General features: G+C 44.7%; 1 protein-coding gene across 1 annotated transcript in view; it reads right to left on the reverse strand.

The window, feature by feature from the left end:
* GK5 (glycerol kinase 5) overlaps nucleotides 1-17,256 on the reverse strand; it is a 110,860-nt gene that overhangs the window by 54,591 nt on the left and 39,013 nt on the right. The window contains exon 4 of the mRNA XM_082248902.1: nucleotides 15,345-15,438. Coding sequence (XP_082105028.1) covers nucleotides 15,345-15,438 — 94 coding nt within the window. The remainder of the gene's footprint in view (nucleotides 1-15,344; nucleotides 15,439-17,256) is intronic.

Here is a 17,256-nt window from a genome sequence, read left to right on the forward strand (position 1 = left end):
CATTATAAAACACTCCGCATGTGCAATGCATTGGTGTGAAGAGTTCCATAGCATTTTAAAGGGATAAATGGTTCATGCATTTTTTGTACTCTTTAAGGACCGATTCACATGAATTGCACAGCAATTCGCTGTGCGTTCCTGTGTGATTCACAAGTGATCTGGGTGCAGTACGATTTTAGCGCATTCATTTGCCAAAGCAAAAAATTTAAAAAAAAAACAAAAAAACAAAAATCACACTAATGCAAAAAAAGCAGTACATGCAATTCTTAAAAAAAAAAAAAAAAAAAAAAAAAAAAAAAAAAATGCACAGCAACCAGATTGCATTGGTTCTAGTGTGTGCTGGCCCTTTAAAAACTGAAAGCACAATAAAAAAATCTTGACACCTTTTTCTTGATTTGAAAGCTGCAACATGGCAGTAATAAGTAACAGTTGCAAAGGCAATGCTCAACTTCAGTTATGGGCAGAGGATGTTTGCATCATAATGGGAAATACAGGCCAGTTATACAGATTCAACATACAATTGGTTATCTGTGTGCCTTAGAAAGCACTTGCTCTACTTATATAGTGAATTCATTATGTATTGCTGGCATGTATCCTATGGAGTCATGTGATATGTGCATGTTCCTGACCAACCATAGCTATCGTAAACTTTATCAAAGTTACAAAAAAGCTACTTAATCCTCATGCATGTCATCACGCTGATCTTCTGAAGTGCTGACTGACAGCCAATTCTGCCACTAGTAGGTCTTAATGGCGTTACATATTATGGGGTACACAAAACTAGAGCAGGCCTTACAAATGGTACTCTCAGAATACACTAAAAGCATATCATCTGGTACAACCTCTGCCAACACAGCATTATACTGTATATACTACTAAAATACAGCTGTGTTTTCTGACTAAAATGGCCTAATCTCTTTGGTTGTGTAATCTCCATAAAACTGAACACAAAAAAAAAAAATGAAGGTTTACTATATTGTAGGAAACATCTAGAAATGTTAAGTCCCCATTCACACTAGCACGACTTGTCAGGCGACTTGGTCGCCTGCCATCGATTAGCACAGGACCCGTTCTAATAGGAGCGACACAAGTCGCTCTGACTTAAAAAAAGAGTCCTGTACTACTTTGGGGCGACCTGGAGGCGACCTGCATTGACTTCAATGATATGAAGTCCGTGCATGTCGTGCCGAGGTCGCGGTGCACGCACAGGTCGCCCCAGCAAGTAGCGTCGCCCCTGTGTGAACGGGGTCTTATTGTGAGCAGTAACCCTTGGGCCTCATGCAGGCTTTTTTTTTTCTTTTTTTTTTGTTTAAAGCTCAAAAATGCCTCTCTATGTTATCCTAGACCTAGTTGCCCATGCACAGACAGGCTTTTAGGAGCTGTAAGGGGCAAAGGAGAGTTTTTAAGCTGCAAGAAAAAAAAACCCAGGGCCAGCGCGTTCTGGAGCAGCAGCGTTACAGCTGTAAAAAAACCTGACAAGTCTAAATGCATGTTAACGCTGAATACAGCGTTAAGCCGCATCAAGCATTTTGAAGCTGTAGTAACTGGATTTGGGAGTGGAAAATAAAAAGAGCAGAGAAACGCTACTCTACATGCATTGATGCCAATGCAAAAGGCTTCTAAAAGCACGTTTTTACAGCCGTCGTTACTGGGCTTTGCAGCTGGTTTTTTGTAATGCCCTGTGTAGACAAAGGCCAAAAAAACTGTACCCTTTGGTGTAGAATTCCTCCTGAAAAAAAAAAGCAGTGCACTTCCTGGTATGCGAGTGTGCCTAGGCAGTGGCACCCTTCTGTATACACCCTCATAGCTGTAAATCTGCAGTGTGGGATCTAAGGTACTGCTAGTCTCAGGAGATTGGAAGTGAGATTCGGCAATATCACTATTGTGCGGCTCACGGTTCTCCTTGCTGGAGGGTGTAAAATACGGGAAGCAAAGTCCTGCCTCTACAAAGATACCTGCCTTCACACAGAGAAACAGTGCACAAGGCATGGTGAGTAAGGAAAACGGGAAACCATCAGCTTCAGGGAGACCATGGGCAATACCGGTCAATCCAATACTGGTGACTAGTTCCTTTTCCCTCTGCCTGTTTTTTCTTTTTGTAACATAATTAAAAGGGTTCAGTTCCTCTCTAAAGAGAAGATAATCTGTGGAAGCCATGACCAAAATGGACAAGCAGAAGACAATAATATTTTATATATTTTTTTTTTCCTTCATCTCACACCAGTATTGCCTGTGGTCTTCTTGCAGTTGATCTTTTTCTCATTTCTGACTTACAATGCCTCTTTCCACACAGTGTGTGTGGAGGTGGCCATCTTGGTAGAGAAAGAGGCTTTGGTTCCGGTCAAAGTTCATCCCCTGATGGCTGGTGAAAAGAATACTGAAGCAGCAGCAGGTGAGGCTCAGAAAAACAGATCTGTAAAAAGTAGGGGGGAAGATTGCACTGCAGCTATCTCTTCAGCAAGAAGAAAAATAGGCAGCTATGCAGCCAAATCTCCCACCAAACTTAATGAGACTAGCAGGTAAAGATAGGAGTGTCTTAGATAAGCCCCATTAGCTGCATATCCACAGTATTAGATCAAGACACTGGATAAGGTTACCATGCATCCCAGTTTGCTAGGGACAGTCCTGGGTCTGTTCCCAGTGGCATACCTGGAGGAAGGTGCTGCTTTCAGTCTGGAATGTCACACTATGCACAGGGTTCTGCTGAATATGAAAAGTAAAGCATCTCTTAGCAGCCCCCTATTGTACTGTAAGAAAGAACATGAAGAGATGAGTGACTTGGTCGCTTTAGTTACAGCACTGCTCACCCACCATGTACAGAACATACCACAGTCAGTAATGGTGGCTGCCCAAGGCAGGGCTTGACAAATCCCAGGCGCCAGGTCACAATTGCAACTAGAAATTGCGTCTTGGCGCCTGGCCTTCCTCAGCCCATTTACTGCTGGCACCAGGCATGAGCATGGAGTGCAAACGATTCGCCGTGACGCATGCCAATTGCCGGGAATCTCCTCTCAAGTCCCTCCTCCGACCTCATTGGCCATCTCCTTATGGTCTTTTTTTTTTTTCTTTCAAGCAAGGCCCGCTCCTGTATTCCGACGGTTGGACGGGCCGTGGGATTCCTGCCTGTGATTGGCCTCAGGGGCTGTCAGTCAGGCAATGCATCAGGTGGCTGGGCTACACACGGCTCTTGCTGCTTTCGCTTTTGGCTTGATAGGCTGGTCTGGACGGGGGCGGCTCGGTACCCTGTCAGTGGCTGACCTCAGTCGTCTTCGCCGGTGGTGAATGTGTCTTTCCGAGCCTGGGACATGGAGCTGGGTGAGGGGGCGACATCCCAGGGAGAGGTTTGGCCGGTGTAGTTCGTGTTGGCTGTATTCAATGCTCCCCTCATCTCTGCTCATCTGACCCCCCTCTCCTCATTGTTGTCAGGGTGAGAAGAGGCGCCTGGCCTGGGCAGCTGTCAGAGCGCCTCTCCGATCTACTCCATGCTACTGTAGTTTCTGCTGGCTCTCCTGTGGGAATATGTCCTTCCTGGGACCCTGGTCTGTAGCTGGTCTCTCCAAGGCTAGAGGAGGAGGTTGTGGGATGGAAGGGCTAGGTTGTCCTTTACTTGCTAAATCCTGGGTCAGAGCAGGCAGCAGTGTGTCCCTGGAAGCAGCCCATGTCCCTGGGGGAGAAGGATGGTGTTCTAGTATTGATTTAAGGTATTAGTAATCTACCCTTATAAAAGAGTGCAGTAAAGTTACAAATTCGGATCAAAAGGCTATTGAGCTATATGCAACCCTAATAGTCGAGAAGGCTTTCAAATAAGTGAAGGCAGGGAGCAACTAGCGTCCCAAAAACTACTCATCAAGCATGGAATGCTCAAGAGAAAATGATGTGGAGAAGAGAAAGAAGAGACAAAAGGGGGAAAGGAATAGAAAGGAGAGTCAAAGAGGCTATAAAAAGAGAACAGAGGAAGGAACAGACCATGATAAAGAAGGTACAATACTAGCACAGAGGAGTGAGGTCTTAGAATGAGAAAGTGAGAGGAAGAAGTTTTCCTGACAGGTCCCTAAGAACAAGAAGGATCGCACTAATGCTGCAGAGCATGTAACGGGGTTTTAGTGAACACAGTCCATGGTTCCCGCACCACCTCAAAGAGATGGTGAGTATCCAGGAGTTTGCTAGCTAACAATTCTTGCGACATGATCCAGGAAATTTTTCTTTTAGCGTGCAATATGGAAACTGATGGTCGCTTCTAAGCGCTGGCTACGGTCATTTTGGCTCCCAGAAGGATGAAGTGAATGAGACGTTTTTGATATTTGGATGCGCCCGGGGTAGTCATGTTAAGCAGAGCAATCTGTGGGGACTGCACGATAGATAGACCCATGACTTTCCTGATGATATTAAATACTTTATTCCAGAAGCCCCTTATTTTGGGGCAGTCCCACCACATATGAACAACAGAGCCTAGGAGGGAGCAACCTCTAAAGCAGAGCGGGGAAGAAGACGGGTAGAATTTGTGAAACCTCTCAGGAACCATATACCATCTAGTGAGGACTTTGACACTTGCCTAAATAAGGGAGACATTTAGCACTCCTTTATAAGCCGCAGACATGGCAGAGAACCACGACTGTTCGTCCCATGCCTGCGAGAGGTCACCCTCCCATGCTCTGGCATAACTAGGTTTCTGACGGTTATCGGTAAGTGACCCATAGATCGCAGAGATGCCACCCCTCTGCTCCATGACATTACCACACCATGCCTCATATGGTGTTACCTTGGGAGGAGTGACGTTGGATTTCCAGATGGAATAAAGGAAATGGGAGATTTGTTGAAAGCGGAAGAGTTCAGTAGCTGGCATTTTGAGTTTAGATTTACAGTACGAAAGGGAGATCGGGCCCGATGCTGTAAAGAAGTGTCCTATTCCGTACAACCCCTTATCTAGCCACCATTTAAACGAGGTAATATTCCGGCCCGGAGGGAAATTGGGGTTTTGGAACAAGAGAGCCAGAGGTCGTATGGGGGAGGTGATTTCAGGTTTACCCCGGAGCCTGTCCCAGAGAGAGAACGAGTGTGAGAGAGTAGGTGCTAGAATTGCTGGACGATACTTCTCGCCACACCACATCAGGTAGTCTAGCGTATGGAGAGGGACCGCTTGGCGTTCCATATTGACCCACTCAGGTTTTACCCCACGAGAATATATGACTGATATCTGCGCCAACTGTGCTGCTTGGTAATACCACAGCAGGTTAGGAAGTCCTAGCCCTTCCTGTGCTCTAGTTCTGAATAAGATATCCTTAGAAAATCTGTAGCCTTTCGAGCCCAAAACGAACTTGAGAATTCGAGACTGGAACTTGCGAAGATGAGTGCCATTGACGGGAATAGGGAGTGATCTAAAGTAATACAGGATACGGGGTAAAAGGGTCATTTTGACCGCATGTACCCTACCTATCCAAGAGATAGGTAAGTGTGAGGTCCGATTCCAGTTTAGAGTAGAGTGGGGGATTGTGAGCCTTATGTAGGTGGTCTGTTTTCTTTGTTAGGGTGACCCCCCAAATAAGGTATAGACTGTTCGCTCCATGCGAATGGGAAATTATCTTTCAGGTTAGCTATCACTGGGGGTGGCATTTTTATGTTCAGAGCCATTGATTTGGCCATATTCACTTGTAGTCCGGAAATAGTTCCGAACGTTGTTAAGAGCCTACAAACATTGGGAAGGGAAATCAGCGGGGACGTGATAAATAAGAGTAAATCATCTGCGAACAAGGCGCATTTGTGAGTGCCCTGGGCGCAGTGAACTCCATGAATGTTAAGTGTCATTTCTGATAGCTACGGCTAGGGTTTCAATTGCGATCGCAAACAGGAGGGGGGAGAGGGGACAGCCCTGGTGGGGTACCTCTTGATATCTGTAAAGATTCTGAGTAACAGACTTGGAATCTGACTTTAGCGTTGGGGTTGGAGTAGAACGCTTTCAAGATATTTACAAACCGTGCTCCAAAACCCCAAGTATCCAATATAGAGAACAAGTACGACCAAGAAATAGAGTCAAAGGCTTTCTGTAGATCAATAGAAAGGAGAATGCCCTCCTGGGGCGGACCCTCGTCCCATCCTGATTGCAACAACGAGATAACATCAATAGCGCGTCTAATTTGATCGGGGCCTTGCCTGCCCTGGATAAATCCTACCTGGTCTTTATGAATATATTGGGCAATGAAGGATGAAAGTCTGTTAGCCAATATCTTTGTCAGTATTTTGAGGTCATTATTAATAAGTGAAATCGGTCTATAATTACTAACCTCGCTAGAATCTTTGCCAGGCTTGGGTATTACCGTAATATATGCTGCATTAAAGGGAGCTATCTAGTTGTGGGTTAGTGCGAAGATCATTGAATAGCCTTGCTAGGTAGGGGGCCAGGATCGGACCGAGGAATTATAGTATGGGATCGAAAAGTCATCTGGACCAGGGGAGGAGCTACTACTAATGTCTTTAATGACTAGTTCAATTTCTTCCGCCGATATGGGGTCATCCAATAGTGCTCAATGGTCATCAGTTAGTTTAGGGAAAGGAATAGAGGCTAGAAATGAGTGGAGTAAGAGTGGGGCGGGTCAGGGGCATTGCTGTAAAGATCAGTGTAAAAGTATTTAAAGGCCTTCGTTATATATTCTGGGGATTGCGAGTACCAGTACCATTCGGGAGTTTCATTAGAGGGGGAGCCTGCAGCCGCGGTTTGGGAGAGAGGGTGGAAGCCAAACGGGAACCAATTCTATCCCTTTGAAAATAGAAGCGCGCTCACGTCCAACTGAGGTGTTTATCAGCTTTGGCCGTCAAGGCCAAATTAAGTGGAGTTCTAACCGAGTCCAGCTCCGCTATGGGAACTGAGGTAGGGTTGCATTTATGACGCCGTTTGAGTGCCAGGAATTCTGATTCTAGGCGCGTCAGGTCAAGGAGTCTCTCCTTGTGTATCCGAGATGAAAGGCGGATAATGGCGCCTCTAATGGTGGCCTTGTGGGCCGCCCATGGAATGTCCGGAGATGTGTCCCCCATGTCATTAATGGAGAAGTATTCCCTTATCTCTTTTCCAATCTGTGTTTTTCTGGTTGGGTTTTTAAGGAGGGATTCATGCTATTTTAGGTTTTAGTCGTATTTTAGTCATTTGAATTCTTTTAGTCCTATTTTAGTTAACTAAAATCTCCAGTACATTTTTGTCTACTAAAATCTCATACATTTTGGTCAACTACAAATCGAATAGGTTTAGGTTAATTGTAATGCATCACTTAAACATTTTCTCTAGCATTTCCAAACAAATTATATACTACTGGAGTAAAAATCAAAAATCGGTTATTATTTATGGTATTAAGGTTTGAACATGCACTAGAGACACATTGTGATATATAACGTCTTTGTATATAAAACCGAGTTTCATAAGCAAAAACAAAAATATTGCTTTTCGACAAACCGAAGTGCAACTTTAAAATACAAAAAACTGTAAACCATATTGGCTGTAATGTCATTGAACATATTACCTGAATATATTACCAACATTAAATATTAAGAAAAAATATAAGAAAAGCCTTTTTCCTAATTTTGTCCTCTTTCAGCAGCTTAGTAGATGCCCCTTACTTATGCTTCTGCGGTGGCACAATACATGTTTAAAACTTTAATGTGCTATTATTACAGATTCTGGATGGAATTGTGTTGCCGATTTAGAAATGGCCAGCAGAGGAGTGTTAATTTTAAGGTCAACTTTCAATTTAGTTTTAGTTATAGTCTTATGACTAAAATGCCATTTTAGTTTTAGTCGTATTTTATTCATCTGAATGGTTTTAGTCCTATTTTAGTCCACTAAAATTGTGTTATTTTAGTCGACAAACTTAAAGCAGTAGTATACTCTAATGAAAAAAAAAAACCCTGCAAGACAAAGGCATATTGAGCTAGTATGCATTACATACTAGCTCATTATGAATTACTTACTTTAGAACGAAGCCCTGACACGGACCCCCAGACACCGCTGTGGGAGTGGACATGATCCCACGGCGTCTCTTCCGGGTTCCACGGCTCCGGCGCTGTGAGTGGCCGGAGCCGCGATGACGTCACTCCCGCGCGGGAGTAATTTTCCGGCAATTCCTGGCAAGGAACTCTGAAGGTCCGCTGGACCTTCAGAGCGCATGCGCCGCACTCGTCAGCGGCTGCATTCAGTGGTAATATCTCCTAAACCGTGCATGTTTAGGAGATATTAATTGTACCTACAGGTAAGCCTTATTATAGGCTTACCTGTAGTTAAAAGTCAAAAAAAGCGGTATACTACCGCTTTAACAATTCTGGAGATGCCACTAAGCTAATGAGAGGTACTACACCTATTTCTCTCACAGGCATTGTTCATATTCCCGCATTGATACGTTTTTGATGGACAAATGCCTGCTCCAAAAAGGTGTCCTCAGCGCACATTCACTACATTACGTGGTCTGACCATGTTGCAATTTCCCTATCGATTGCAGAAAAGGATGTCCCCCCTTCTTCCCCTATCTGGTGCTGGAATGTTAGACTCCTACAAGACCCCAATTTCACTTCAGTCGTTTCTCAGCGTCTCAGGGACTTTTTTTTTTTTCTACAAGAACAAAGACTCAGCAGAAGACCCCTACACATTATGGAATGCACACAAAGCATTCATGAGAGGCATTCTCAAATTCGAGCCAGAGAGAAAAAAAAAAAAAAAAAAAGTTACAATGAAAAACTCAACTCTTCTTTCTGAAATTCACACTTTAGAATCTCGTAATAAAACTTCGCCCAACATACCACTCACAAATACTCTCTCCGCACTCAGAGTCAGAGACACCTTCTTTCTCAACAGTATGATCGGCATCTCAGGCGCCTACAACTGAATTCTTTTGCCAACACAAATACAGCTGGTAAACATTTAGCGAAGAGAATTAGCAGCCCGCACCAAAACTAGAATAGCTCATGTTATCCATCCATCCCTACACCACAAAATATTAACCAACAAGAAATTGCAGACCAATTTGCTGATTACTACAGAGCGCTCTCACTTACAGAACGACCCTCAACAACCCAACAGACTACTGCAATTATGCAACAAATCCTACAAAAGGTTAAATCTTCCTACTCTTTCAGAAACACACATCCATGAACTAAATGCCCCATTCACAACATCCGACCTAAAATCAATAATTCCTACACTACCAAATGGCAAGTCTCCTGGTCCTGATGGTTTCTCCAATGAGTACCTTAAAACATTCAGCAAAATATTATCCCCTTACATGCAAAAAGTCTTTACCAAAGCTGCAACATCCACTTTGCCCCAATATTTCTTACTTCTTCAATTACATGAAATCCTTTATTCTAGACTTGGGAGTACTAAAGACCACCAAGCAAAGGCTCTAACAAACACTCCCCTACACATGGAGTAAACATGACATCACATACCTAGGTATAAAACTGACAATCAACCTCCTTATTAGCTAGTACCAATTTTAAACCCTTAAATCGCGAAGATAGAAACCCAACTCAGAGATCTCAAAAAGAGAAATTTACTGGCTAGGCAGAATAGCAAAATTCAAGATGATAATCCTGCACCAAATACTCTACATATTTCGTGCATTACCTATTCCCATCCCCTTCATTCAAACCCTGTCAAGGCTCATGTGGAAATACATTTGGAGAGGTAAAAGAGCAAGATGTTCATGCTCAAACCTAGTTTTCCACAAACATGTTTGAAGTGCTGTTCTAGTAGATCTAAACGATTACATGTGGGCAGTCAGACTGGATCAAAATTAGGTGGTGGTTCAGAGATGGAGATGTACCATTGTGGATAGAGGTATAGAAATTAGGGATGCACCGAATGTTCGGCGGCCGAACATTATTCGGCCGAAAATAGAAAAAATAGCACTTTCGGTGTTCGGCCGAATAAGTCAAAAGGCCGAATAATTTTGTGCCGAACAATAGGGCTGAACGATAGTCGATATGATATCGACTATCGTTTTGTGGCCGTAGGCGATATTCATATCGCCGAGGTCACGATATTTACATAGGCAGGGGGAAGGGACTCGGAGGAGGACAGGAGGACTCACAGACTTCCGTGAAGCCGGGACACTTCAGCGGTGAGCATACATACATTACTCACTCGTGCACTGCAGCCCGCCCCACACATTCAGTGAGTCTTACTCTCCTCCCTAGTTTTTTCAATGGCACATTCAGGGAGCCAATCACGCCGTGATTAGCTGCACAGCGAACCAATCACGCGTGCCTGCACACCTGATTGGTTCCGCTGTGCCGCTACTCACGGCGTGATTGGCTTCCTGAATGTGCCATTGAAAAAACTAGGGAGGAGAGTAAGACTCACTGAATGTGTGGGGCGGGCTGCAGTGCACGAGTGAGTAATGTATGTATGCGGCTGTGCTCCTTTCCAGGCTCCTACTAGTCCACCTCCAGCCTCCTACTACCACCACTATGAGAGACTGTCTGTCACTGTATAATCTGATCGAGTCCACACTGACACTGACTGACTGTCACTGAGTAATTGATGTTACCATATTAAGCCTGACCTGCCCAGTGCCCTGTATCTGCAATTAAAATTTACAAGGCTCCCAGCATCCTTCCCAATCCCTACAGTGTCACTAACATTAACCCTATGGTACAAGGCTGCAGTGTGCACTGAATCCCATTCCCTACAGTAACATTTATGGAGAGAGAGAGACATGAGAGGACAAGAGAGAGAGAGTGAGAGGACAAGAGAGAGAGAGAGAGAGAGAGAGAGAGAGAGAGAGAGAGAGAGAGAGAGAGAGACACGAGAGGACAAGAGAGAGGACAAAAAATTGGCAAAATAAATGGAAAAAATGCGAAATACCGCGTTCGGTATTCGGCCTTCGGCCAAGCATTTCATTATTATTCGGCTTCGGCCAAGAATTTCATTTCGGTGCATCACTAATAGAAATCGATAGCCCCTACAAAAGATTTAAAAACCTACCTTATAGGTGATCTTTGGAAACCATGGGATATCCAGGATAGTTCCCCTTCTATACAAGTATCTATACCAGCCTGGAGGTTCTTACACACACACACACACACACACATTGTACATCCAATTCCTCAAAGGTGGAATACCAGTTTCCACTAGGTCTGCCAGAAGCCAAAATCCCTATGCTATCCACTAAACTGTACCCAACCTATGGTATCAATATCCTAGAAAACTTTAGTACATTCTAGGCCAAAAAGTGTAGAGCAACTCCTCACAGAGTACGACCTACCTAGAAATTTGCATTTCCCAAGCGCTCGCATACTGCATTTTCTGGGCACATACCCCATTCCAGACCTACACCTACCCCCAAAAATATGGCAATTCTATACATCCTGTGAACACAATACCAAAAGGTATCTCACTCATCTACAACCTTATGCAAGAGAAACAATCCTTTCACAAATCAACATCCCTAAAAAAGTGGGAATCGGACCTAAATTCCACCTTCACTGCAAATCAATGGAAGATTGCCTTCCAGGCAATTTCTAAAGCTTCCCGTTGCATTGCCCACTGGGAAATGATGATTAAATTATACAATAGATGGCAGCACTCCCCCGCCCCCATAGATTGGCTAAAATGTTCCCAGACACCTCGTCTTTTTGCTGCGCAACTGTGGCCTGACACTTCCTACATATCTTCTGGGGATGCCATGAGCATCATGGTAAATGTAGCTCCAAAACATCTGGGGTGCCAAGGTTCGCCATCACTGCCCTAGTATAAAAAGTTATTGGAACCAGGTCTTCCAATTGAAATCTACCCTTACTGGATATAGATCACAGCCTAATCCAGCGCTTGCAATACTCCCCATTGGTACTGAAAAATTCCACTCCCAACTTTAAACATGTTCTTTCCCACTTGTTACTGGCCACTCACACTTTAATTGTTCGCAATCGGAAGAGTGATAAATCTGCAAACAAATCAGAGGTAAAAAAGGTATTGGTTCAAAGAAACGACACCTTTGAAAGCTTATTGGCCATTAACTCTTTATCCTGTCTTGCTTTTGATAACTCTTGGAAAAACTGGATGGAAAAAATGTGCAAATACACAATAGTATGCTACCAACACGAATACTACTAACCTCAACCTGTTTAAAATGTCCATATGTTACCTATATGCAAAGACATATATGTTATTGAGGATATGCATGTAGTCACAACTGTGTGTTTATCCCCTTTTCCTGTATGTTTATCACCAGTTTGCTAGGACAGACATAATCCACAAGCGTCAGCTGTTTAAAATAAAGGTTTCCTGCGAGAAACCTGGAGGCTGCCACTTATGTCCACTTACACCAGTGCTGGAGGTTACTATTGCTTCCAACGACACCATTTGCATTTTAACGAGTGAAATAAGTATTTGATCCCCTATCAATCAGCAAGATTTCTGGCTTCCAGGTGTCTTCTATACAGGTAACGAGCTGAGATTAGGAGCACTCTTAAGAGTGCTCCTAATCTCTGCTTGTCACCTGTATAAAAGACACCTGTCCACAGAAACAATCAGATTCCAATCTTTCCCCCATAGCGAAGACCAAAAAGCTGCCCAAGGATGTCAAGGACAAGATTGTACACCTACACAAGGCTGGAATGGGCTACAAGACCATCGTCAAGGGGCTTGATGAGAGGGTGCACCAACAGTTGGTGCGATTATTTGCAAATGGAAGAAACACAAAATAACTGTCAAATCTCCCTCGGTCTGGGGCTCCATGCAAGATCTCACCTCGTGGAGTTTCAATGATCATGAGAACAATGAGGAATCAGCCCAGAACTACAAGGGAGACAACAAGAGAAAGGCGCACCAACCTTGTGCACTACCACAAACAGTTAAAAAAAAGGTAGCATACATTGTACACACAAATGCATGATAATTGCACGCATGTAAGGAAATTGGAACCAATCGCCTCCAGGACTACCAGGATTCTCCAATGGTGCTGGATGACGTGATGGTATACGCATATATCTGGCTGACGTGTTTCAAGGGAGAACCCTCTACTTCAGAGCCAAAAGAACTACTAACCCATCATCAAATTCACAAGATGTTATATAGGCAGTCTGCACCACCCACAATACTCTGCCCCGCCCCACAGGGAGCAGAGGTCAGGAGTGTGGGTCATTAAGATGGGATTTGTTTACTAAAGGTATACAGTGCCCATACAATAAGGGACCATACAGTGTAAGCAGCCATCCATATGTGCAGAAGCCAGCCACAAGCAATTGCAAATGATGATGGCGTCTGATAATGTAAAGTGATAAAATTAAGCTAAAAATTAAAACAAGCATAAAAAGTATGAATATTGTGAATCACTGACTTAGGCTAGTACATTGCATTGTAACCAAGGTTTATGCAAAGCCTCAGCATAGACTGAAATGTAAAACTGCAATAATGGCAATATATGTCTATATCCCTCCATCAGCGACCCCAGCCGCATCATAAAGGCTTGCACACTCGGAAGTGCGGGTGGCTCTGCATTCCTTTGCCCGACACGTCACTTCCGGTTGCGACACAACGCCACTTCCGGTTATGTTCGAAAACGCCCCACACCATGATTGACAGCCTCGAAGGCCAATGGGCATCTAAAAGTGTCACAGACAGCCGCCGTGCCTACCCCTGCCCAACACCACACAGGGGTGGGGCGGGTTGTATCGGGGGGGGGGGAAGTTATGATGATGTAATTTGCCAGTCTCCCCATATACCAGAATGAAAGGGGGTTCAGTGTGCCAGGCATTACACTGTTCTCCCCAAATAGTAAAAACCCAAAGAATGAGGGGAGAGACCGACAGACATAGTGCAATGGAGGACCAGGGGCCCCCCATCCATGCGTCCAGCCTCCTATTCTACATGCAGGGCAGGGCGCATGGATTCCAATGGGGTTTTTTTTTTTTTTTTTTTTTTTAAGCACATGATTAGAGCCAGAGGCTCTAATAGGCTTCAAAAAAGGGTGGGTTTGGGGCGCAGAGCCCACCCAGTTGTGTGACAATAGTGAATGAATATTCGCTATTGTCACACAGATTCTCCTTCTTGCCAATCAGGAAGCGGGTCCCGAGACCCGTTTCCCGATTGGCTGAAATGAGAAGCCATGCCATTGGCCGAGGAGGAGGAGACGCAGGAGACAGAGTGAAGGGGAAGCCGTCGCCACCGCTGCTGCTGACTGCCCTCCACCCTCCACATGGCCAGGGTGAGTGAGCCGGCGACCGGTGTGCGGGCTGGTGTGGTCCGGGGGGGGGTATGGGGGGAGGGTTGGGGTATGGTGTGGTCTGTCTGCGGGCCCCCCCCCCTTCCTGGCCCATACTAAAATCATTGCTCTAAAATATATATACACCTATTTCTTCCTCAATTGGCCCAATATTGATCTATACTATACCCACTTATCACCTGTCACTCACAGGCTAAAGTACCATGATAGCTATAAAAGGAATTACATCCAAAGTGTGTCCCCAAATGCCCACACCTAAGTGCAGGGTGAGGTGCACCCACTTGTGCGTCACTGCACACCTGTGGTCGCACCCAAACAGAAAAGCGGATGGGATCCTGAGGATGTCATGTTCCATATTTCATAGACATATAACCCCACACTATATCTACTGCTGGCACAGGGGTATTGGAGTGATGCAAGGCGGATAGAGCCAATATATTAGGAAGTACACCAATCACATGAAGTCCACCCTGTGACCACTATAGACACACATGGCCTGCAACCTACCATTAAAATTATAGACAGATAATTTCTTTGTCAGTGGGCAAACATAGTAACATAGTTAGTGAGGTTGAAAAAAGACATCAGTCCATCCAGTTCAACCTATGATGTGTGTGTGTGTGTTTGCTGTTAACCGTACATTGTATACCCCTGTATGTTGTGGTCTTTAAGGTGCCCATCTAATAGTGCTTTGAAACTATTGATGCTCCCTGCTGATACACTGTTTGCGGAAGAGAATTCCACATCCTTACTGCTCTGACAGTAAAGAACCCCCTACGTACTTTAAGGTTAAACCGCCTTTCCTTTAGTTTTAGTGAGTGGCCACGTGTCTTATTGTATTCCCTTTCTCTGAATAATTTGCTCCTTATGCTAGGTACAAAATCAGCAGAGGATCAAATACTTTCTCTCACTGTACAATGCAGACACACCCATTTTATTTAATCTTCACTTTTGGAGACCAAGTCCACTTCAAGAAACATTCTTCCTATAGGTAATGAAAGAAGGGGTTGTTTGCAACCTCTCTAAAATGTTTCTGTCTTGGATATGGACCTGCAAGGCTATCTGCAAATGCAGCCCAGCAGAAAACCTTTATAACTTGAATTACACAATATGATTTTACAGTATTCAAGTACACAATATTACCTTTAATAGCAGGGAACTGTTCCAGGAACTGACAAGGTCAGCTGCCCTTAGGTCCTGCCAGCTGATAAAATTATGGAAAGGTTTTCCTGTCGTCCTGTAAAAAAAAAAAAAAAAAAGATACATTGTGATACATCTTTTTCTAATCTCAACATTTATTTTTATTTTTTGCAAGAATGAATAAATATCAAGGAAATCTCACAATTTAGGGCAGGTTCACACTTGTGCGATGTGGGAAGGCTGCGAATACGCAGCCTGTTCCTGCATCGCATTCACACATCTGGCAGTTCACACTGCCATATGCGATACGCAGGGGGTGTATGTTAACGACACCCCCAGTTTGATCGCATATCGCAGTGCGATCTGACAGTTCGCACAGGATCGGATCGCACAAGTATGAACCACTGTGCGATCCGATCCTGATGAGGCAAAAAAAATGCCTCCTGTGCGTCTTTTGGTGCGGGTGCAGTGCGAATTTCAGCCATACAAAGTGTATGGCTGAATTTGCATCCGCACAGGAGATCGCATGTAATGAATGAGCAGTGCGCTCCGAATTACATGCGATCTCCACAGCCGCACGTATGTGAACCGGCACTTAGGGCCAATTTACACCAGAATTTGGTGCAGGAAAGGGGCATCCTATGTGCAATTCCCACACTGCGTTCAAAACACATTGTCTTTGAGATTCACTGCAGGTGCCGATAATGGGATTTTGACTTACCGTAAAATCCATTTCTCCGAGTTCACTGACGGACACAGCTTCTCCATTATTCAGAACCATAGGGTTATATTTCCCCTACAGGAGTAGGACACTATGCAGAAAAAAAGACTTAGCTATGCCTATGGGCAGTCCCAGGAGGTATACTCCCCTTCTCTGCTATAGGTCTTCAGTTTTGTAACAAGCAGTGTCAGAAGTAGTACATAGTTACATAGTTGGTGAGGTTGAATAAAGACAATAGTCCATCCAGTTCAACCTGTGTAGGTGTGTGTGGCTGTAATCATCTCACATAGCCCTGAATGTTCTCATCCTTGAGATGTACGTCTAAGAGTATTTTGAAAGCCACCATACTACCTGCAGAAACCACCTCTTGTGGTAGAGAATTCCACAATCTTGTAGCCCTAACAGTAAAGAACCCCCCCACGTTGCCTGAGGTTAAAACGCTTCTCCTCTAATCGCATTGTATGCCCTTGAGTCCTCATGCAATCCCTTCGACTGAACAGCTTTTTTTCTAACTCCATAGAGGGGCGGGTGCTGTGTCCTTCAATTAACTCAGAAATGGATTTTACAGTAAGTCAAGTGGCCGCCTTGCAAACTTGTGCCACTGGCACTAAGCGCCCTAGTAGAGTGCGCCGTTACAGGGAAAGGAGGAACCCGACCCTTGATAGAATAGGCCTGAGTCACCGTCCGTCTGATCCATCTGGAAATGTTCGCAGAAGAAACAGACAACCCTTTTTGCGGCCCATCCCATAGCAGCCAGTGCCGCCCCCCATCACAGTAAAGCACACGAGCCCCAGTCACTATCCCAACCCACCACACCACCCCATGTAGGGGTGGGGGCCTGATGACCAACAGGAACCACTAACATTCAGGGGGGGTCAGAGGGGAATCAACAGGTCCAACTGTCCTAGGGAGGGGCCTGTGTCCTCCATGAATGGGGCATGGGTTTGGAACTGAAGTATCCCTTGCTGCGCATTGTGAATGGTGGATGCAGTCTTCTGGGACCTGTCAGTGTCCCAGAAGAATGCAAAGGGGAGGAAGGAGAACTTCTGTTGCCGAGCATCGCTCGGAACGGAAGTGGGGTGCAGGTACCTGTCAAAATCAGGTACCTGTCCCCCAACTCATTAAAAGTGCCAATTGTCCAAGAGGAGTGGGGGACGAGTCCTTAAAGTGGAACTTCCTCTTTTGGGTGGAGTT

This window comes from Pelophylax lessonae (assembly GCF_965119305.1).
Source record: "Pelophylax lessonae genome assembly, chromosome: 3".
Lineage (NCBI taxonomy): Eukaryota > Metazoa > Chordata > Amphibia > Anura > Ranidae > Pelophylax > Pelophylax lessonae.